The following is a 24,394-nucleotide window of genomic DNA, read 5'->3' on the forward strand; positions in this document are numbered from 1 at the left end:
TGTCTCTTTACAACCAATCAGATCTTGTCTTTCAAACAATGTCCGGCGAAACTTTAATGCGCATGCTCAGGTCCGATCGTCTGCAAGGTTTGATAAGAAACTTCATTTTCGCCCAGCAGGTTTAAATTACTACACGCAAACGAGATATTGGTATGTTTTATGATTAGTTCTTTGATGTGTGTTGCTCAATAATAAGGATAACCGCAAAGACCGATGACATAATATTTATCGTGATGTATTGGTAAAGGTAAAGATCCTGCTGGGACCTGTCCTGTACGAGTGATCTGAATGTAAATCTGTATTGTCATCGCCATTGTTTGTGCAGCTATCAAGAAGGTGAGTTGGAAATACCATATGCATGTGAAAAACGTGTAACTGTGATACATAGTATGTGAATATTTCACATTGTCGTAAGATCTTTGTAGTTTACGAAGCACGTTTCTTAGCTGTCAACTTTGACAAGTGACGGTGAACTCTCTTGGCATTTGTTTACAAAACATGTTATCGTTTAGCCACTGTCCTAACCGATCACAGCATGTCAGTGCGTGTTCAGTCCGTTAAAACGAACTAGCAGCGAACCTAATTAAATACTAATCCGGCGCAAGTTTCAAAAGTAAAACCGTGGACAGTGTCTTCTGAAACGATTCAAGTAAGTTTTTTTAATTATCGACACATAGCAACATACTCGATGATAACAAAAACTGGTGTCGCTAGAGTCAACTTATCCAGCTTATCGTTCTTGACTTTTAATTGCGTTCATAAAGGTCAGTGTGATTTGTAAAAGAAAACGCTAGAAGTATTTGAATGGATGAGATATACTGTTGTGTAAATGTTTCTGTTGAATCGAATTTTGCCCAGCTATTGAGGCATGGATGGTTGAGGGTTGTAAAATTATACTTGGTGGACACTAATTACGAGTGATAGAGTGACTATGGCTTGTCAACCTAGAAATACTGGTACCCTTGATGGAGAAGGTTTCAAATTGCGATTTTATAGTTTATAGAGATACGTATTCCTGGTACATTTGTACTTCAGAAGTGATGCACAATTTTTTTTTCACTGTGAGATCCCATGTTAAGTGTGAAATAAATCATAAAAACAAGACAAACGAAGGTCATACATAGCATTGTGAATACCATCAAAACATCGCATGGGATTCAACAAATGTGAATGTATTCTCACAACTAATAACATGTTATGTACACTTTTGATGATGGTAAATTTTGATGAAGTAAGAGTATTTCTAAAAAATCATTCAGTTTTTGTGGTGGTCTTTTGATCTGTGCCTTTAATACAATACGGTGAATACAGTGAACGGTGAATACTCTGTTAGTTTGAGAAAATTATATAGAATACAAAAAGCAAAATTAATTACATTACAATGTGGCGACAATGACCAAACTAGCTGCAAGTGAAACAACTACATAGTTTAGAAGTATAAAAATAAACCATGGAGCCTACTGTTTCTGGATTTGACATTCCTAAAATTGTTTGACGACTCTTGAATTGTTGGAGCTAGGAGCCCACATGACTCTCTAATACCAGTATTACAAAAGTCTCAATACAAACTGAAGTATGTTCACAATTGACAATAAATAAATAGATAAAAACAAATACAACAGTACCAAGGATAAAAAATTGTGAGTGTAGGTCAATGCAGGTACATGTACACTGGTACATTTGGTGGACATGTTATAGCTGGAGTATAGGCCGACATGCAGCGGAGGTTAGTGCGTGGCGTACTGTCTGAGTGCATAATTTGAGGTATTCTCGTAATAACCTTATTATTAAACATTTTTTCCTTCCAAGGATACACCATGGAAATTCAAAATGTTTAGAACAGAATCAGCGAAATTCTTTGTGTTAGAGGACACTTACGCGCGTAATCATTCCATATTTGTAATTCGCATTTCCTAATATGGTAGGATGAAAATACGCCGTAAAATACCACAAAATTACGGCACGCTGTAACTTATGGTGTTACGGCGACAGATGTATAATAATAATCTTTATTGCAATCGTATCTTTGTTAGGACTTTAGAATAAAATGCAATACAGATATGAAATAGGGAAAATAAGGACTAAAAACATATTAGACATTAAAAAATATATGTATATATAAAGAAAATTGTTCACAATATTTCTGCTGATATATGTAGCTGTTATAAATTCTGTAATTTTTCAACTTGTTCAGGGAAATTACTTCTATCTGTTATTTTTAATCTTTTCACCACCAGTTCCCTCTTTTATCACAAATTTACAAAATAGCCCCATTTATAGTTTGCATTTTCCTTAAGAAGGTCGGAACAAAAATAGCTAATTTTTTTTATTAAAAACTGAAAATTTACTCAAATTAGGTCTTTTGGCTCCAAAATTAGGGTTATTTCCAGAAATATTAAAGAATATAAGAAAAACGTGCAGAATAATTTGGGCAAGAATGTCTGGTGGTAAAAATGTTAAGCAAATTAGTTGAATATTATTCAGTTACTTTTCAATGACTAAGAATATTGTGATGCTGTCAGTATTTGATTTTTATTGATGAACATAAGGATATACAGTGGTTTCAGAAAACTGGATTGGCTATAATAATTCATGTGTTTTTTTCACAATGTGCTACTAAGCCAATCAGATTCTAGTCGATACGCAAATGTTGATTGATTGACAACCATTTTGAATCGCACTTCCCAATGAACACTCGCATACTGGGTTGTCCCTTTCAAGAGCTGTATTCATCTGCGGTGACATTTATGGTGATTGTTCTGATTTGTAAATGGCAAGTTGTAATTGTTTTATGTTTATAGACTGAAAATGTTTGAAACTGCTTTTCTGAAAGCACTGTGCTGCATGAAAGTTTGCATTATGTTATGAGGTTTTCATATCTAGGTTATATCTAGAAGTTTTGCTTTGTTATTATAGAGCTTTGAAAGGTGGTAGTCATTGCAGCTGTGTGTTTTTGATATTATTCTTATGTTATGTATAGCAACATACACATGTGGGTACAAGATACTTCATACATTGTATGTTTATTTACAGTCATCACGACTACAGCTGTAAACAGAATTACCTGACTTTTCACAATTGTGTACCTTACTAGTTTTATCTAAATAGGGAATTTCAGGTACTGCTTGTCAATTTATTGTGATAGATATGATAAATTGTGTCAGTTGCAATTATTTTAAAAATGTTTTTTTTCACTTTCAGATGGCTGAACCAGAATCACCGAAGTCGCCCTCTCCAAATGCTTTAGAGGTGGTTCCTAGTATAAATGTGTCTGGTCCAACACCAACACATTCACCTGATAATAGCTCAGATGAAGAGACAATGTTGGTAAAAAGCAGTCATGTAGAGCAACCAGAAGAACATGTAGCAGATGGCAGTGTTGGAAGTGATGCTTCAACTATAGGAAATAAGTCACAGGATGATGTTATAAGCAATAATGTAGACGGTGGAGTGGATACGGATAAAGAAAATGAACATATAGATATCATATCCCAAGATGAAATGAATGTTATCACTCAAGATGAAACGCCTGGTGATGGTGATAGAGATGCAGATGAAGTTGAAAACAATGTACACATTGCAGATGATGGTGAACCATGTAAAGATGACAGTGATGTTGCAACAGATGCTGTGCCGTGTGAAGGTGGCCCACCCAGTACCAGTTTTGATTCCGGTATTGCAGGGAGCTTGGCTGTAACTGGTGCTTCCTCAACTACAACTGGTGATTACATGACATTACAAAGTGCAGGTGATGAAGATAGTAAGATAGATGAGATTGATGAAAAAGAAGAGGAAGATGAAGATGCCGCTTCAATTGAAACACCAGATATTGATTTCAGTCAGCTCCATGAGAATGATGACATAGACTTTACTATTGACACAGATCAGTATGTTCAAGAAGGCCTTCCACCACAACTTGGTAATTTCATGCTTTTCTCTGGCATGCCACCTTGGGCTCAATCCTCTGCCTCCCCAATGGGCTCTCTTTTAGCTGATATAATAAATGCTCAAATTGATGAAGATGCTAAAAATGCTGATCTACACAGAGAAGCAGAGGCACAACAAAAACATGTTGATGACATCAGAAAAGATGAAGAGGCAAGTTTCAAACACGCCGATTCAGAAGATGATTTGGAAAGCATTGTGGAGCAGCAAGAGAAATGGCAAGATCTTGTGAGGCTATTAGAACAACAACACCAACAACAAGTACTGATGCAACAAGATCAGCATAATCAACAATTAAAACTGATCCAAGCTCAGATGGAATTACTTAACAATAAAAAAAAGAAACGTCATACCAAGCATGGAGTGGAAAAGGAGGAAGTTGAAACAGAGGATAAAACATCCAAAGAATTGTCCAAGGAAAATGATGAAAATGAAGAATCATCACAAAAAGAAAAAGAAGATAAAGAAAAAACTAGGAGCTCAGAAGGTGTAGTTAACGGCAATGATGATTTAGATTTGAATGGTCTAGACAACATAGATGAGTTAGATACAAGTTTAACAGACTGGACTAAAAAACAACAGAAATCTCCAACATCATCACCCCCTAAAGCAGATCAGTTGAACAGTTCAGAAGATTCAACGCTATTTTCTGATTTTACCTATTGGAGAATGGATGAAAAAGAGACATTTAAAGATTTGCCTGAAGATCTAGGCTCTAAGTCAGAAGATAAGGTATGCATTATAAATAGCATTGAGATTTTACTTTAAATGTCCGTGTATTCTTGACTGTGAAATCAGTATTAGAAGCCATGGCTTCTGTTAATTTAAAAATGGGTATAATGCAACATTTGGGATGCAGCTTTGATGAGTACACAGCTACACATATGATAAACGATGAATTTTTGGTTTCACAATTGTAGAATAGGTGCAGCTTCTATTAAGGGATGTAGTTTAATACAAATTTTACAGCACCTGTAATGTGCTTATCAAAGTTGTCTTCAGTAGTACCCTGCATTTTATATACTTATTATTATAGCTGCTGCTCTATGCCTTCAACAGTGGTTTGCAATAAATTTTTGATATATTTTTTTGTAGTTTCCTCATGATCTGGCCTAGTTCACAGATATATTTTGTTCTAGGTCACTATTACATTTTGATGTTATAATTTTGATATAGATATAATTAGTATATAGGTCAGAGAATTATGTTGGCCTAGGTCACTGATGCATTTTGACATGGGTCACACGTAATTGAATCTAATAGTTTGATATAGACCATTTAATATTCTTGTAATTCTGAATGTTATAGCGGAAAATAATCCTATATGCCTTGGTCAGTATAAAGAATGAGAGGCATACTGTAAACAGCTTTAATAATAAATAAATTGTCAGTGAAAATCATAAAATTTTGTAAAAAATGTTCTGGGGTTCAACAACATGTTCATGTAGTGTGTAGAACTTTCACAAAATTTGGTTTTCATGAATTCCATGTCAAATTTTAGTGTGTCATAGTGTGGTATTTTCATTTCAGCATGGTGATGATAAAGTAACTAGTACTCCTAAGAAAGATGCAGCTCTACACAGATCATTTTCATCACCAACTTCACTTTCTGATGCATTTCTCAATTCAAGGTAAATATCATATGTTATTACTGATGCAAACACAAATTCACCATTAACCCTCTTTCTAATAGTGCTTCTAATCATTCTGTCAATTTTATTGACATCAATTTGTTTATCGTGTGAAATAGTATAAACTGGGTCCTCAAATTCATGTGTCACCATAACCTGTTTCTTGTATCATTGAAGTAGCAAAATGAGGTGCATTTTTTATTGACATGGGAGGCATTTTCACTGTGGATTACAATTAACTGGTGATGACCCAGAAACTAATACTTGGATTTTTACTCGTTGAAATTTAACTGTTATAATGCTATGAGAAGAACACTGCTTATCCAGATATGTTGAACAAATCATAATGAAAGTAAAAATACATGTAAAATTTAACATCTTGTATTTGTTAATATGTATATTTCAGTCAAAGGTTGACACTTCGTGAAAAACATGCACGTCACATGGCAGATCTGAGGACCTATTATGAAAGAGAAATTAAAGAATTGAAGGACCAACTAGAATCATCGTCAGATATCAAATCTAAGACTCCCTATAAAAGATTGGAAAGAAACAATGCTAAGCTGAAAGAAAGATGTGAACGATTGGAAATAGCACTGAAGTCTGCAAACAGGTATGAAAGAAAAAGGATTTGCATTGAAAACTCAATTTTGACTATTCAAAATAACTGCCAGAGGAAGGTTATTTTTACTTGAAAAATTTTTTTCCCTGACATCTAATTTTTGACACTTGTGAAATGACACCACACATGTTCATCATGATGAAAATGATGGGGTTTTTTCAACGCTAGTGCATCTCAGGGCATACATGATATTTAAATACAGCTTAGTATCAAATGTACCTTTTCTAGGCCACCTAATGTGTGGCATAATAAATAACATATCTACTCAGCATTGGGGATATTGGGGGTTGGACTTGTGTGGTCAGCTGTTCACTCAGCAGTTGAGGGGGGTGTTGACCACTTGCAAAGCTTGTGGCAACCTAGTAAGAAGAATGGCTTTTTATGTGGTGTATACTCTTCTTGTTTATGCAAATATCGGAAAGAGTTTCTTTTGTACCCCCATCCCTAACCCTAGCATGAGCTAATTTCTGTTTCCCAGCCATAGATTAATATTATTATTATTTATCAATATTTATTAGTTATTATTTATTGTTGTATTGTTATTCTTTTATGTAATCTATGGCAAATAAACAAACAGCAAACCCTCCAGCACTCCCCATTTAATTGTACATGCCCCTCCTAAGGACATCTATAGTTATCTAGAGGGGGCATATACAAATGAATTGGGTAACTGGGAGTGAGTGTTAGAGTTAGGGATGCCCAAAAATCACCCCATCACAATGAGAAGTGGGTTCTCTAATGAAAGCTGTGACTTGCATTTACCATGATGTAATTTTAAAGTAGTATGCATAAATTTCATTGATAACTGATTTATATCTGGTTAATTGCAGTCGAATTGAAGAGTTGGAAACCTCAGTACTCAACTTACAAATACAACTAGTAAGTATGGTTTTATAAATAATTAACGTATATCAATCTTGAGTATCAGATTGTCAAAATGTAAGCTTCAAACTGAATATCATTTTGATAGATTCAGAATATGAGAATGACAGCTTCTATCTCAAATTTATACCAATGTTCAGAGAAGACATACTATATACTCAATTTATAGTATTAAACATTTGTTCTTACAGATGAAACTTTAATGAATGTTTTTTTTTAAAAATTGCATTGAAGCATAAGTTTAAATTTATTAAAAATGCACTTTTTATGGTGTTTTGAGACAATCATATTTGATGGTATGAACAAGCCAAGCATAATTGTGAGAAAAGTAGGAAATATTAAAAAAATTAGGACATATATCCTGGAATTTATGTATTTTCTTGCCATCATATATACCCAGATACACAACTGTGTTATCGGCATATCCAATAATAAGTTGTTTAATTTGAAACATTTAATTTTCAAAAAACTATTAACAATACTGTAGAATACTTTATTTTCGCTTGGAATTTATTTTCGCTATTTTCGCTGAAGGGATGACTCCGTGAAAATAAAATCCAGTGAATATACTTTTTTTCCTATATTTCACATTAAACTCATCAAAAATCAGTGAAAATAAATTCCATACAAAACGCCCAAAAAGCCTTTTCAGCGAAAATTAATTCCAGCGAAAATAAAGTATTCCACAGTATTTAATTACGATACATCTTTGTTCATAGACAGATGGTGCTGAGAGGTATGATGTCGCTGTGGGTACAGTCAAAGCATTAGAACAAAGAATTGACAATTTAAAACTATACTGTAAACAAAAAGAAGGACAGATTCAGAGAATGGAGCAACGAAATCATGACTTAGACATGTCATTGCATGAATCCTATAGGGTAAGTAATTGACACAATGGAAAATTGCACATCGATATAGTGATCGTTGAAAACTTAACGGAAAATCTGTAGTAGAAGCCGCATCCCTAATAGAAGTCTGACTCGTTCTTTTTGAACAACTGAGAACTAAAAAAATCACCATTTATTATGTGTATAGATGCTCTAATAGAAACCGCATTCCCTCTGTTGCATTGTACCATTTTAATAGAAGACTCACCTACAAAATCAGTCCTGTTAGAGGGCACTCTGCAACACCATTCACAACAAAAAGTACTATTTTTACCGATTTGCTATATTTTAAATGACATTAATCTGCGAGTCGGCCAACGACGGAGAGAGAAATCATGGTCAGAGGAAACCTCATAGATTTTCTTCCACGTCACGCAACACTTGACCGAGGCAAAGAGGCCCGCGCCATCTTGCACCATGATCACTTCTGGTTTTCTCCATTTACGAGGACTAGGCCAATAGGCGGGTTGAAAACCTTCTGCCTAAATTTACTACGTTCAATTACCCACCATAGACTCCGGTCAGTCAAAATGACTATTTTGAACTGTAGGCAGAGTCAGACACCAAGAGGTGGTGGGTTTCCGGGCAAAAACAGAAACAATAAAGGGTGTCCCAGCCCGGAACAATATTTCCTACTTACGACTACCACCTAGTTAAGACCAGTAACAAACGGTGTCTTACCTTGCCAGTGTCGTCCCCATAACAAAGCAACTGCTGATAGGGTGACGTGATCGGCATGCCTGAGGACGCTAGACCCAAACCCAGATTCTTGAGTAACTAGCATTCCAAAATACTTAGTAGCTAGAGGGTATGATTTATTGGGACAAGTGTACTGTAGCAACTCAGATAATTAATGTTTTCAATTTTTCATAATGACAGTTACAAGATGAGCTCACTGCAAGGGGAGAAAGTAGAAGTCAAGAAATGCTGCAAAAGGTGAGAATAGTTTTATAAATATATATATATGTATGAATCTAATGATTTTAGTCCCAGTTTGGATGTAGTTCGAAAACAGGGAATTATAATTTCTCATATATGCATAGGTCTGTCCGCACCTGTATCTCAGGCATGCCAGTACTGATTTCATTCAAACTTCAAACACACATCACATATCATACATATGGGCATTTATTTGTTTCATGATCTAATTCAAGATGGCTGAATGGAGACCATTTTAGTGCTAAAAATTCATTATAATCAAGTATTCTAAAATTGAATCTTGGGTTCGCATGGACATATTTCATTCAAACTTGATATGTCCATTGAATATAATAGGTCCTTGATGCACATCATTCTTTTCCCTAGATTTGATTCAGAAGGGCTGACTAATGGCCATTTTGTTTTTACGGACGCTATTTTTTGATAATTTTCAAACTTTACACATACATAATTTGCACATGCATCTGTTTCAGAATCTGATTAAAAATTATCTTTTTCATACTACAAATGTATTATGAATGTCATGGGCAGAGTAAAGGAAAGGATCACACAAATAAACTGGCTCCAATTTGTATCAAGTTTGGCACATAAGTGTAAATAATTATTTGACACTAATGTTGACAGTCACTAAAAACTGGATGGGGACTTGTATTTAGTTTTGTTCATTTACTTTTGTCTTTGTAAGAACGATACACTCTATACTACAATAACTGCTCTAATAATGTAAGTATTGTTGTTGTTTTTTGCAGCTCATGTTAGAATATGAAGCCCTTGGCAAAGAACATGAAAACACAAAAGTAAGCATTTTATATAGTATGTAGGATTTGACAACTGTGCATGACTAAGAACCATGGCAGGACATATAAACTGTATTTATATCAACTAATACTGGAACATGACTTAAATTTGCAGCTTGTGGGTATTATTACTGCTTTTTGAAGGCTATTTTATTTGTCTTAAAGTCGGAACTCCAAAATTCTTAATATGGGCCAAGTTATCTTTACATTTTATTACATTATCCTGTTACTGCATCACTTGACATATGAGCATTATTCATTTAGTGTAATCTATTTATGTTCTTATTCCCAGTTCCATTTAAACAAAACAGAAACAGAATTGTATGATTCTAAAGCAGATTTGGCTAATCATAAAAGGTGAGTTAGGTTTTATTATGTGTGTCATTTTGCTATATCCTGGTGCTACCATTGAATAATTTTGCTATATTCGGTGCTACCATGTGTCATTTTGCTATATTCTGGTGTACTATATGTCATGTTCTGGTGCTGACGTGTGTTATGTTTCTTTATATTGGTTCTACCATATGGCATGTTGCTATGTCCCAGGGTTGCTATGTGTTATGCAAGTCTTGTTATTGTTGGGATAAATACCTTGTTGCTCTATATAGCATGAAAGTATTGTGATATGTGAAGTAAACCTTTGCTTGTAATATTTGTTTTCATAGGAGAATAAGCAAATTAGAGTTGGAGGTGAAGAGGCTAGATCATGAGAATGCAGTAATGAGAGAAACTGGATTATCACCAACAATTAGGTACCTTTGAGTTTCAAAATAATATATCAATGGTTATCAAATTTATTGTCAAAAAACACAAGACATTTGACTACATGTGTATATGTTGCTTCATGTGTATGACTACTGCCCTTTAAATTTCTGTATATGGGTTGAAATGGACTCCAAACAATGGAGATCATTTACTTTTAAGTTGGAAACTTGATTAGATGTGTCCATGAATATTACTGCAGTGATTGTATGTCACAATTATGAATGTAAATTGTATATTTGTGGAGATTTTTGCCAAGAAAAGCATGACAAACCGCAAATAAATTACACATGAACCACCAGTAAAGAAGGATTGTTGATTTGGGTCTTAAATAATGCTGATAATATAATGAGAAACTACGCTGAACTGCAATATTAAAGATTTATGACTGCTTATTTCCGCAGTTTATCCAGATTAAAGGAAAGATTAGCAGAAACTAAGTCATCCACAGGATCTGTAAGGAAGTGGTTACAACCAAGCGTAGATTATAATATGTTTACTGGTCAAGATCAGTCGCACAGTCCATTAAGTACAAGCTTACTGAGTACAAGGTAAATCCTTATTGCAATACTATATAGAAAGTATCTTATGAACATTCAATCTGCTTGCAAGAAACAATCTGATGACATAGTATGGAGATACCATGCAGATCTGTCATGATATGTGAGATAAAACATGTTTATTTGACGTCAAGGTTATTCACATCAATGTAACAATGTTTATTGTTTATCATAACATCACAGCAGATTAAGCTCATCTGGAGGAAGAAGTGGGAACATTTCTGGTCAGAGCAGCCTATTTGGAGCAACTAATGGATATGATTCGGCAAGACCCTCCTCCCCCATGATCAGAGCAGCAGCTCAGATGGACAAGTGGAAGAAAGATGACAAAGTCAGACCAAGAAAATTTTCTCCAAAAACATCAACACCATCTCCTGTAAAATCTGATCTCTCTCCATCGTATGCTAAGTTGCCAACTACTTGTACTACCCCAACTAAGTCTAGTAGTTTCAACAGAACTCCAAGGTCAAGTCCCAGGCCTGCATCTTCACCGGGTAGATCTTTGCTGACTCCATCAGTGGAGATATCTCCAAGGTTTAAAGGTTTAATGGATAAAGATAAAGGCAATGCAACCCGATTCGATGTCAATTTAAATAATATTGAAAAACCTGTGAAAGATGAGAGTCCTAAAAGGAGAGGAGACAGTAGCCCAGCTAAAGACTGGTTATTAGATAGTCAGTCACCGAATACAAATAATAAAGTAAATACGCCCGAGAAATCCAAGTCGCCCAAGTCCAAGTCACCCGGTGCTGCTGGCATCACAAGATTAGATTTCAGTAACCTGTCAGGTGAGTACTGTTTAATTTCTCTTTTTTCGTAATCTACCTTCTCCCTATTTCTGTATCATTAATTACATATAACATTCAATCAACCGACAACGTCTGCTGTAATCAGATGAGCAAGATGTGAAACCACTATCAATTTTCCCCTTTAGTAACCGATGTCTCCCTCTGACGTAACACTCTGGTGCCATCTGCAGCTTGTTGATATACTCTGACTTGAATATGTAAACAATAATGACAGTTGCCAATAAACTAAAACAAAATTCTGTCCAGACTCCCTCCTAATACACACACACACACACACACACACACACACACACACACTTTGTAACTTTAAGATCTAACCTATGAATCAAAATCACTACCTTGTAAGTCAGAAATAAACTGACATGTATTCTAATATAATGTTCACTGTTTTTCTGTTCTCCACCAGATAATGATTCATTATTAGATTCTACATTAGACAAAGTAAAGTCTGGTGTTTATACTGCTAGTCCAGCATGGGAAAAGAAACCAAAGAAATCCAAGAGTCCAGAATCAAAAGACTACAAAGTAAGCACTGTAGCGACCATAACCTTTACTCGTTCTGAGTTCTATTTTTTTTTAAATCTGGAATTGTAGTCACTTTACAATAAGGTGTTTTTTATTCATTCCTCTCAGCTTCACAGTATATTCTGACCAGACCACTACCAAACATGAGGTACTAGTACATGTATTAGGTTTGGGAGAATGGCATCCTATCAGACGGGGATGAGTGTTAGCCATTGTACTGTTCCTGTCCTCAGAATCCCCATCTCAAAGAGCGCTTCTGTTGGATGTTTGGCTCCTTTCGTTCATATCTTCCATATCTCCCAGTTGATCTGAGTAATAAAGGCAGCATTATCAGTAACCAAATAGCATTGTACATTTACACTGTAATTGTCTTTTGAATTACAGACTGTGCACAATTCAGATGCAGCAATCATGGAAAGAATCAAGAAAGTCAAAGAAACAGAGAGAAAATTAGATGAACTGATTGCAGAGAAAAACCAGTTGGAATCCACATTAAGTCGTCTACCCCACTCTGGACCCAGGGCTACTTTGCATACCAGACGTGAACAGGTAAGGAAAAACTTTACTGCTACAAATCAACTGAATTCCAAAACTTTAATTACTTATAGCTCGATTCACAAACTATCTGAACTTTCCATGTCATTAATCATCAGTTAGGAATGGATCATGGTACTATTCAATATCTCACCTAGGGCATTGACTATCAACCATTTAAATTTGTCTCAACCCAAGCATATACTTAATCTGACATGGGATCATGTTGTCATCGGAAGATTTGCTTAATTTTTAACACAACCTTGTCAAATGTTCTGGATCTAGTTTTTGTGTCAGCGAATCAACAGAATTTTGTTCCTATGAAATTGTATGATAGAATATCTTTGACCAAAAAATTCCCTGGTAGAGATTGATTATTACCATTTTGAATATATACATATACACTTGTTATTAAAAAATTGAATATGAAACATAATATAGTAATTATTTTGACACATTCTAACACACTGTTCTATTACAGCAAAGAATAGAAGAGAGGCTGGACAACATATCCACTGAACTAGGAACCATCAGAATGACTTTGCGCAAAAATTATGTTATCAAGACATAATGAAAGAATGAAGGAAATTAGTCTTTTGTTACTGTGATTGTGAGCTGCCGTGTCTATAAACTTGTTTGTTTGAAGGATGAAATTATAAATCATCACCTATAGTGAATGTTTGAAACTAATTTAACACAAATCCATCCTGTATGTCATCTTGAAATGTGTGTGAATTTCGGTTTTGTTAATGAGTGGAAATCTAGTGAAGTTTTGTTTTGTTTTTATTTGCAATTTTATATCTGTGTGAATCAAGACATTGTGAAAGTAATCTAAGGTGGTTAGATAAGATTGCAATATTTTCAATAAGTGAGAAGTCTCTAAATTATGTCAAATTAAATTAGTGTGCTTAAGATATGGTTCAAATTATGATTATTATGACATTATTTTGGATATTCAAGGTTATAAATCAAATTTTGATTTAATTTAGTCAGTCAGTCAGTCAAGGAAACTGTCTAAAAACACAGTACTGGTATGATATAATAATCAGGTTTGATCCAAACTATGATCTGATCTGGTCAGTCAAGGAAACTGTCTAAAAACACAGTACTGGTATGATATAATAATCAGGTTTGATCCAAACTATGATCTGATCTGGTCAGTCAAGGAAACCGTCTAAAACACAGTACTGGTATGATATAATAATTAGGTTTGATCCAAACTGTGATCTGATCTGGTCAGTCAAGGAAACTGTCTAAAAACACAGTACTGGTATGATATAATAATCAGGTTTGATCCAAACTATGATCTGATCTGGTCAGTCAAGGAAACTGTCTAAAACACAGTACTGGTATGATATAATAATTAGGTTTGATCCAAACTGTGATCTGATCTGGTCAGTCAAGGAAACTGTCTAAAAACACAGTACTGGTATGATATAATAATCAGGTTTGATCCAAACTATGATCTGATCTGGTCAGTCAAGGACACTGTCTAAAACACAGTACTGGTATGATATAATAATTAGGTTTGATCCAAACTATGATCTGATCTGGTCAGTCAAGGAAACTGTCTAAAAACACAGTACTGGTATGATATAATAATTAGGTTTGATCCAAACTATGATCTGATCTGGTCAGTCAAGAACACTGTCTAAAACACAGTACTGGTATGATATAATAATTAGGTTTGATCCAAACTATGATCTGATCTGGTCAGTCAAGGACACTGTCCAAATCTTGATATGATACAAAGGTATGGTCTAAATAATGATGTGATACATTCATTGGACAGTCCAAATCGTATGCACATTCATGTTCAACATTGACTTTATTAATGGTGGTATCACCATTGTTAGTATCAAAGTAATATTCAAAATATTTGGCCAACATTGGTCTTATTAAAATTGCTACCACCAGTATCCACAGTGTCACAATATTCACCATTGTCAGTATAAAAGGAACATGTTATAATGTTATAAATACATGTATTGCCAGCATCAAGTTAATATGCAAATCAATCTTGCGAACAATCACCTAGATATAGTTGCCATCAGTACTTTAAAGTAATACCAATATGCGTGTTACCCATGTCATTACTGTCAGTATCAAAGTAATATGCAAATAATTGTTGCTAATATTCACCTTAATAAAGTTGCTACCACTAGTATTAGCAAAATATGTTGCGAATATAGGTCTTATTGAAATTGCTACTATCAGTATCCACAATATCAGATGTCTGTATCAGCAGTATCAAATAGGTGCATTATTGTTGTTACCAAGGGCGGATATACTTAGTACAAAATTTGTCTTTGTAGTATTTTTTCTTTGAAAGTCCACAGTAGAAATGTTTACTGTTTTTGAGTCATTTTATTTTATGACTAGATGTAAATTTTTGAAATTTATGAGTAGCAATATTTTTAAATGTTTTTATTACTTTTAAAATTTGAAAGTATTTTTGTAATAAGCAATGCTCTATTATTTGAGTTTGGTTTATTTTTCTCATTTAATAAAAATCACTACAATAATTTTGTTGGATCTGTTATTTATGACTGTAAATCACAACTGATATTGCCATTGTATATTACACATGTGTTATTAGTGGCAATCATCACTGATTAAAACAACGATCAAAAACTCTCAGAAAACTACATTGTTCTAGTTATTTAGACTCTCCTGAAAAGTGTACCCCTACATGAGCAACATGTATCAATTTGTTTGCTCAGGATTACCTCAAAGTTGAATTTGTGCTGTTTTCACCGGCTCTTCGATCGGCGTTTCACAGCAGCTTGCACAGAGCCCATAGAAATACATGGTACAGTGTTGCGCGTCTAAGCAACATAGAATGTTGTGTGATGTAACTCGTCCTCTGAGAAAACTGGTTCCTGAGACTTTCTTTAAGATTAGATATGGTAATTACGGTATTTATATTGTATTGGCTATGCACTTCCAATAGAGTAATTACAGTACATGTGTTTGTATTGGTGGTGCACTTGTTAACATAGGAGATGTCAGTTGGCAACCTGACCACATAGCCAAAGTGCTGGTTAGTAATAAATGTCGGACTATCTGTGCAGAACATCTTGTGTGGTTGATTCATCTGTCATGTAAGTGGAGTCAAGCAAGTATGAGTTCCCCACATTGCTATGTACATCCTTCTGTAACACAGTTCTAATAGAGTAATTGTGGTATTTGTATTAGGGGTATGCACTTGTAAAAGAGGTGCACACTTCTAATTGAGTAATTACAGTACATGGAGGTGCTCCTTCGTGATGGACCAATACAAATCAACTTACTGTAAAATACTTTATTTTAGCTGGAATTAATTTCACTGGAAGAACATTTTGGATGTTTTAGCATGGAGTTTATTTTTACCTGATTTAGTTGAATGTAAAATATGGAATAAAAGCTATATTCGCTGGATTATATTTTCACTGAATTAGCGAAAATAAAATAATTTACAGTCGATAACAGGGCGTAACTAACAGCACATGCTCACTGTATACTCAATCTATTTCATATGTCACCCTCATAGCTTGTCGGATTTGTGCTTGTGTTGATTATAGTGTGTCTTAGAGGTAAACGACTCAATTTATCGATCACTGACTAAATGATAATTTACGAGTAAAACAGGACCAACATACAAGTTGGGAAACATTCATACTAACAGCACCGCCAAACTATGCTAAATGCTCATGGCGAAGTGCATAGAAATGTGACCTTATTTGATTCTGTGTGGAAGTTGCTATTCCAGAGGTGGTGCACTGAATAGAAAGTGTTCCCAATTTGTTGTGAACTTAACACTTGATTAACTCTCTCCTTTATTTTTGAGTGTTTGTTCAAGTACAGTTGTAGCTCTCTCAAAAGTTTGGTTATTTTGAAATCCTACGTTTAAATCTCAAAACAGATGTAAATGTGTGTTCCCAGAACTAAAAATGTTTTTAAAAATCATTGCGATCTTTAGTATTATTTTTTACAAACATGTAAAACATCTTTACAAGTTTAATTAATATTTTGAAATTCAAAAAGGTCATATTGAGGAATTATGCAAGTTGATGGACTCAGTCGGCTACTGTTAGAATAACCCCTAGGGTACATTTTTTTGGCTAGGGTGCCAGGGGAAATTGGGGGGCGGAAGCTATTTTGAAATTGGATAGAGGGGTGATTGCATTTCTTTCATAGCCTGGGAGGGGGGAGTCAATACAATTACTGTACAAAGTTCATAAACTTTCTTTTAACATTTTCAAATTTCTCCACAAAATGTAAAGTTTATTGTATTTGTTTCATTGTTAATAAACAACCAATGCTTGCACTCAAACAGTTTTCTTTTTTGAGTAACTCAACTCATTATAATGTATAATACCAAAGAAGGTAGCAAAAAATGAGTATGAAATATTTGAAATTTAAATTTACAATTAATAAAAAATATCAAAACAACAGTAAATCGCATAATCTGGTATATAAGCTATTTGTACCTGCTAAATGTCAATATCTACTGCACTACCATAACAAAAGAAGCATAAAGAATATAGGACTATAACTGGTTGGACATTGTTGTAAAAGATATGACAATATCTGATCTCTGACAAATGCTTGCAGCATCACAGTTTATTCAGGAAAGGTAAGAAGCAGGATAAAGTTAGAACTGTAACATGTGACGTTCCAAGAAAAGCTGACAGAGATGAGATGTAGAAAAAGTGGAGTACGTTCAGAAATCCTATGCCATCTATAGATTTACAAAAGATTCTACAGAGGATGATTCAGAGATTTGATAACATTGTTGTTCAGGGAATCAGGAGTGAAAATGAAGAAACTGAGACAATTCAGAATGTCTATATCACCAGATCAGGGAGGAGGACAGAAACCTGGAGACAAGTCACAAAACTTTAACTTTATCGAAAGTAAACCAAGTAGTTGACATAAATCAAAAGTTTATTTGTGGTGGGTCAATGCATTTTCAGATGTTGTGAAGAGAGGGTCACCCGGTTATGGTTTTTTGCTTGTGGGCGGGGTCGAGTCTTTTTCTACTTTTGCAAAATCAGACTCCCAGCACCCCCGGTCAAAGAAAATGACCAGTCCCTAAAGGGCGGTTGCCGTCACGCTGCGCAAATTACGCATGTAAAATACACTGTTTACGTTCAATTTTAACACGCGCTGCGCAGATTACGCGTGTAAAATACACTGTTTACGTTCAATTTTAACACGCGCTGCGCAGATTACGCGTGTAAAATACACTGTTTACGTTCAATTTTAACACGCGCTGCGCAGATTACGCGTGTAAAATACACTGTTTACGTTCAATTTTAACACGCGCTGCGCAGATTACGCGTGTAAAATACACTGTTTACGTTCAATTTTAACACGCGCTGCGCAGATTACGCGTGTAAAATACACTGTTTACGTTCAATTTTAACACACGCTGCGCAGATTACGCGTGTAAAATACACTGCTTACGTTCAATGTTAACACGCGCTGCGCGACGACCATCGCCCTTTAACCATAGACAATAGAGATGATGAATTATTTGAGTTACGAACATGTGAAAACATCGAGTTAAAAAATGACCACACCCATATTACAGAAACCACGCCCAAATTGTAACTCGATGTTCAATTAACAGTTAACAGAACTTCGAATCACGGGCAACCTATATTTTTGTTTTTGTTGAACGTCCACATTGAGTAACTCAAACTTTATTTAACAGTTAACCAACTTTCGAGTTACAGACAAAATAGAATTGTGTTTCTTTTAACGTTGTATATTTTTGTACATTTACAGGCTTCTCACTCACACATACATCAAAATACAGTAAATAACATATACGATAAAAAAACATATACAATTAAAATATCTGAATTTAACTTTACTAAAATTACTAAAAATATCAAGTTCTGAACCATTTCGCAATAAATTATTGAAGTTGTTCATGCATCTCACAAGTGGGAAAAATTTAAAATATATCAATACGACAGCGCGGTGGACAAAACAGAGGGGTAAAACGTAAACTACGATTTGGAACATAAAAATTTAACACTGATAATATACTAGATGAGTCGTATAAGCTGTTAACTCATTTGTATAAAAATAACATATCTAAGAATAAAGGACACTGACTCAAAGTTAAAAACCCAAAATGGACAAACAAAGCTGAGTATTTATCAGTATCATATTGAAGGTGTGATCGATAGCACAAATTTTTGACAAACTTTTGACTAATTAATAATAAAAAAAATCGAGTGAAGTATCAGGGGTAAATTCTCCTCTATGGGGTTCTCCACACTTGTCAGGGGGGAATCTCGTCTCGTCTCTATATCTCGTCCCCTTGAAGTAAGTCACTTAAGCTTTACAGTCAAATAAGACACACACAACGAAATACGTTTCAACTCTCGTCTTAGTCGGTCAATCGAGCACTCTATCAGACACAGCGCCCTGGGAAAAAATCCCCAAGACTATCGCGAGGCTGAACCAAGACTCTCTTAGACTGCGTCAACACTCGCCCCCAAGGCTCTCCAGGACTGCCTCTGTTCTGGTGTACTCTCCAAGACCAACTCAAACTCTCTTTATTCATTTTCAAAACTCTAACCAATTACAAAACATAAAAAAAGACTCTAGGGCGTAACCTTCAATCATACAGCCAATCACACTAAGTACTGAACACGTCATATGATCTTTTGATTAATCGTTCACTACATTAATAATTACGGATACCAACTGTCAGAATTCGTAGTCAGAATAGCGACGGTTATCTCGTAATTAGTTCCAAATCACTGAGCCAAGTTCCGTCCAAAACTTCAAATAGGCCTAAACGATGACAGACATAACACAGCCATTCAGCTAATTAAGTCGATTAACAGATACGCAAAAACTAATTCATGACAGAAGTAAAGTACTTTATTTAATTTAGATGTTTAAATTTCATTTACTGTATATCGATGTTAAGATCAGGAGTGGGTCTCAAATTAACAATATATTACTTGGAAACCAAACACTGATTGATAGTCAAATGCACATCAACAAAGAAATCAAGGCCAAATAAATCAAATTGTATAAATCCCAAACAAATTTCATCAAAATCTTAATATACCAAGACTGCCTTCTGAACTTCCAGACATATCAGACACACGCGTGGACCAATATTACATAGGAAGATCCTACAGTGCTTTAAAAACTCTTCCAGTGAACAGAACGACAGAATGATAGTCTGTGATGGAATTCTATATGCAGTTTTGGCCTCAAATTAGTAAACTTGTAGTGAATTCTCTCAACGCTCTAGGCTCTATTTGTAGGCGAGACCCCCCCCCCCACACACACACACACGCAAAAAGACAGGGGTAATTATTTCATTGGAGAAAAAGGGCGAAGACAACTTTGTTAAGTTTAGACTACAAGAATTATATTTTGTGTAAGACCCTTACTGTTGATGAATCAGACAAATATGTTGTTCTAATACCCACAGAAATATTAGTACATTTTTTTTAATGAATGTGTAGAAGTGAGAGACTGGGGGATTATTACATATACTGTAGGAGATGAACTAACCCAACATAAGTTTCCTGAACTTAAATTATGGTGGATGATGAAGATTACCCCCGTTTGAAATATATATATCAAAACAGGTATAAAAAATGGATTTAAAATACACCTAAAAGATATAGTATATTATAGCCAATAAGAAAGCATCGGCCGCCTGTACGCTATTGTTTCGTTCGGACATTCCTCCCTCTACAACAGTGATAGTGGAGTGCTTCACGGAAACATTCACCTTGAAAATTCAAGATGACAAGAAAGACAAGTTGAACGCTGGACACACATGGTCCTGTCTTATTGCTTTTATTCAATAACATACTCTCCAGTTGTAACTTTCCAGCAACCTGCTGTAAAGCCATTATCTCGCCACTGCATAAAAAGGTCATCGTTCTGATGTCAACAAGTAATTACAGGGATTTCTCCCTTATATCAGTAACAAGTAAGATTCTAACAAAAATCCTAAATTCACGTCTGGACCACTGGTGTCGTAAGAATTGTATATTATCTGAAGCGCAATGTGGTCTTCGGCGAGGCTACAGTACAAGTGACAACATTTTCACACTCAAAGCCAAAGTACACCAATTTTGTTCTCTCTGGGGTCTAACTCTAAACCTAAATAAAACACAGATAATTGTTCACAGGGGTGGTTATCTAAAACAAAGAGAAAAATGGTTCTATCGAGATCATGAAATTAAGATTGTCCCTCGGTACGAGTATCTTGGATCTAGACTAAGTTGGAATCCGACCAAATTAACCCAATCAGCACAGAGTAAAAAAGCAATGATTCGAATACTTGGTGGTATGACCATATCTGATTCTTTCAAATTATTTGATTCCATCATTGTGCCAATCTTATTATATGGTAGTCAAATCTGGGGTTATGAGAACGCTCCTCAAATTGAACAAGTTCAGAATCAATTTTGTAAATTTCTACTCGGTATAAGGTATAACTCAAGCGAATTATCAGCTGTTGGCAAATGTGGTCGATTTCCTCTCTGTTATTTACTTTAAAAGATGCATTAGCTACTGACATATATTATTACAAATGGACGGTAATAGATATCCTCATAAATGTTATTTAATGTTAAAAAGATTATCCGACCAACGTGTTATACCGTCGGTAAATTGGGCTTTTAATGTAAAAATGTTGCTATTTCGCTTTGAATTCGGTCATGTATGGCTGAACCAAGGTGTTGGGTCAAAAGTGTGTTTCTTACACAGTTCATACAAAGAATTAAAGATTGTGCGCCACAAGCCTAGCACGACAACACTGCTTCTTCCCCCAAACTCCGTTCCTATCACAATTTTAAGTCGTCACTTGATCAAATATTTGTCTTGCATCCATGTTTTCAAATTTAGTGCTGCGTTGTCAAGGTTACGTTGTTCTTCTCACAATTTGCGTATTGAAAAGGGAAGACATGAAAATGTCCGCCTCGATAATAGATTGTGTGAATACTGCGTTGAACGCAATCAACTTTCATATGGAGGACGAATATCATTTTATAGCTATTTGCCCTTACGTTATCAACGTATTAGAGCAGAATTGTTGCCTGTGTGGTTTTGGACTAACTCCACTTACAACAGATTTATCTCACTTATGTTCAAGAAATGTTACCAATTTAAACCAGTTAGCTAGTTTTGTTTATTTTGCCATGAAAAGCAGAACTTGAATGATTTTTAGTGTTACCATTGTTAAATGAAATTGTATTTGCTCTTTGGGCCAATGCATATGGACTTTTGCTTTGCAATAAACAAGCAAGGGTATAGGCATATACATGTATACGCTTAGAATATTCACCAATAGTTGAACCTAGACATCTGAAAGGGCTATGCAAACTATGAAATGAGACTCCTTCACAATGTGTGAAATCTTGTGATTTTCAACAATACGTGTCACCAGGTATTATACACAAGCTATACACAATTTGGAAGTATGCTGCAAGTAAAATAATTCTGTCACACACAAAAAATCCGATTAAGAATTCCATCGTTTTGTTTTCGGGTAATATTGTCAATTTCAATTTACCGGAGAATGGTCTTTTACAAACGATGCCGATTCCTGAAACGTCATTTGAAAAAGGCGATACAGGGCGTGATTTACTGAGTAGGCTCTGATTCGTTTACACTCTTAGGCCAAGTTCATTCTGAGCTCAAAGCCAGAATTTATTAAAACCAAACTTTGTTCAAAAGGTTGCGTAGAGATTGTTTTCGCATCTACTCAATCAAATATCTTAATTTTATGCGCTTAAAACATTTGCAAAGAAGAACTAAATGCTCTGAGGTCAAGGTTTCATGCTTTTTCTTACAAAAGGGCAGGTACATTTTTCGGTAGTATTATTTTACTTTTTTCATAAGATAAGATAATATAACTTTATTGACATTGTTCTTTCTATAGAAGTTGAACATAGTCAAGAAAAATAAAAAGTAAAGAGGATAATCATATGCCAAATCATGTGCGTAGGACCTCGCTTTAAACTTCAGCGTAAAATGTTTGGTAATATATGTTAAAAAATCATGTCTGGAAAAAAAATCCAATAAGTTCATGTTTGCATTTTCCCAGACAGTTTCCTTCCAAAAATATTACGTACGTGTATCCAAATCATTAATCATAAACAATGTAACATTTTTGAAACACAACTTATATTGTAATACATTTTTCGCCCATATTTAATAGATCGAATATCCGCGAACATTTTAGCCAGCCAAGATCCGTGTATTCGACCGACATTAGGGAGGTGTACGCAAAACCGCCTAATTCGACCGATGGCACGTAAATGACCCGAACATGATGGTTACGCCTAAATCTACCATGACTCGGCAAGTTCGACTCTGAGCTATTTAAACAACCTGGGGTTCTTATATGTTCTTTGTATTATATATATCGACATCAAATGTACTGCTGCTGTCATGACGGTCAAATCGCTACCAAATCCCCCAATACATTGCCAGAGTGGAAAGTTTCATTTTATTCAAATGTAACATACATGTACATAAACACGAAGCAACCGAAGAAAAACAAAACAATTAAAGTAACCGGCACACAAATAAGAAGTAAAACATTGAAGAATGCTGTGCTCCAGAATTTGGTGGGTTTTTAATTTAATATACTAGTAACACGTTTTTTTATTGTGGCCAGGACACGTTGTCATTATTTGACATTTTCTTTAAAAATGTTATTTATAGTATAAACAAATTTACATACTGTTGACTAATATGACGTAAAACACACGTAGAATACTAGTACTATAGAAGTATACTGGAATTAAAAATTGTTTTTGATACATGTGCTACATCTGATACATCTGTCAAAGGCACACGTGCAGTGTACAACACCAGGATCGGGTGAGTTAACATATTAATCATAGTTGCTCAACCATGGCTACCAGGAAGACACCGCCCTCGTCTCAACCAACCATTATCTGCCAATTGACACTTGGTAGACTGACTTACATTTCATATTTCAAGATGTTTTGTCAAAAATTCTTTAATTTCTTAATTTTTGTTATTTTCGTCAAAACAAGAATTGTAAGCAAATTTAAGAAATTGTGAAAACAAATCGAATTCAAAACTAGGAAAAACAAATCGTAAATTTAGTCCTTATTTTTTCTACTGTCTTCCCTCTAAGAGTTTCTACTGGTCGACATCTAAATATATACTTTATATTTATTTCTATTATTGAAACCTGTATTTTTGTTGACAAATTTTTGAAAATACGCTTTTATGGAATAAGGTCACTGACCTATACTTCGATTTTTCCAATGATAACTTCCCAACCACCCTTCACAGAAGCGCCCTCGTATGATCACCCCTGTAACTCACCTTAAGAAATCCGTCAAATTGTTCATGTGGCAGAGCCGAATCACACATTTTCTATTGGCCGATGTAGTCCAGACAAACAGCAAATTTGACGTAATCAACTGTTATGTTGACTATAAACAGATTAAGATTGTATATATTGACACACAACATCTTAG

At 34.9% G+C, this 24,394-nt stretch overlaps 1 protein-coding gene across 1 annotated transcript; it reads left to right on the top strand.

Moving 5' to 3' along the window:
• The first annotated feature begins 85 nt into the window (after positions 1 to 85).
• Positions 86 to 15,421, top strand: LOC100371175 (M-phase phosphoprotein 9-like). The gene is made up of 15 exons (XM_085491060.1): positions 86 to 336; positions 3,202 to 4,677; positions 5,476 to 5,576; positions 5,983 to 6,189; positions 7,029 to 7,077; positions 7,800 to 7,961; positions 8,850 to 8,906; positions 9,659 to 9,706; positions 9,999 to 10,063; positions 10,372 to 10,458; positions 10,873 to 11,019; positions 11,212 to 11,816; positions 12,244 to 12,362; positions 12,747 to 12,911; positions 13,378 to 15,421. Exons 2-15 carry the CDS (start codon positions 3,202 to 3,204, stop codon positions 13,465 to 13,467), a joined length of 3,378 nt encoding a protein of 1,125 aa, XP_085347186.1. The 5' UTR covers positions 86 to 336; the 3' UTR covers positions 13,468 to 15,421.
• Positions 15,422 to 24,394: the final 8,973 nt, after the last annotated feature.

Source organism: Saccoglossus kowalevskii, chromosome 16, assembly GCF_978046115.1.
Source record: "Saccoglossus kowalevskii chromosome 16, keSacKowa6.1, whole genome shotgun sequence".
NCBI lineage: Eukaryota > Metazoa > Hemichordata > Enteropneusta > Harrimaniidae > Saccoglossus > Saccoglossus kowalevskii.

What these genes read in the sequence shown, in the direction of transcription:
- LOC100371175 (XM_085491060.1), top strand. Translation starts at nt 3,202, where the DNA reads ATGGCTGAACCAGAATCACCGAAGTCGCCCTCTCCAAATGCTTTAGAG. An exon ending in GTCAAGAAATGCTGCAAAAG is followed by an intron (nt 8,907 to 9,658) that starts GTGAGAATAGTT and finishes TGTTTTTTGCAG; the next exon opens with CTCATGTTAGAATATGAAGC. An exon ending in AAGAACATGAAAACACAAAA is followed by an intron (nt 9,707 to 9,998) that starts GTAAGCATTTTA and finishes TCTTATTCCCAG; the next exon opens with TTCCATTTAAACAAAACAGA.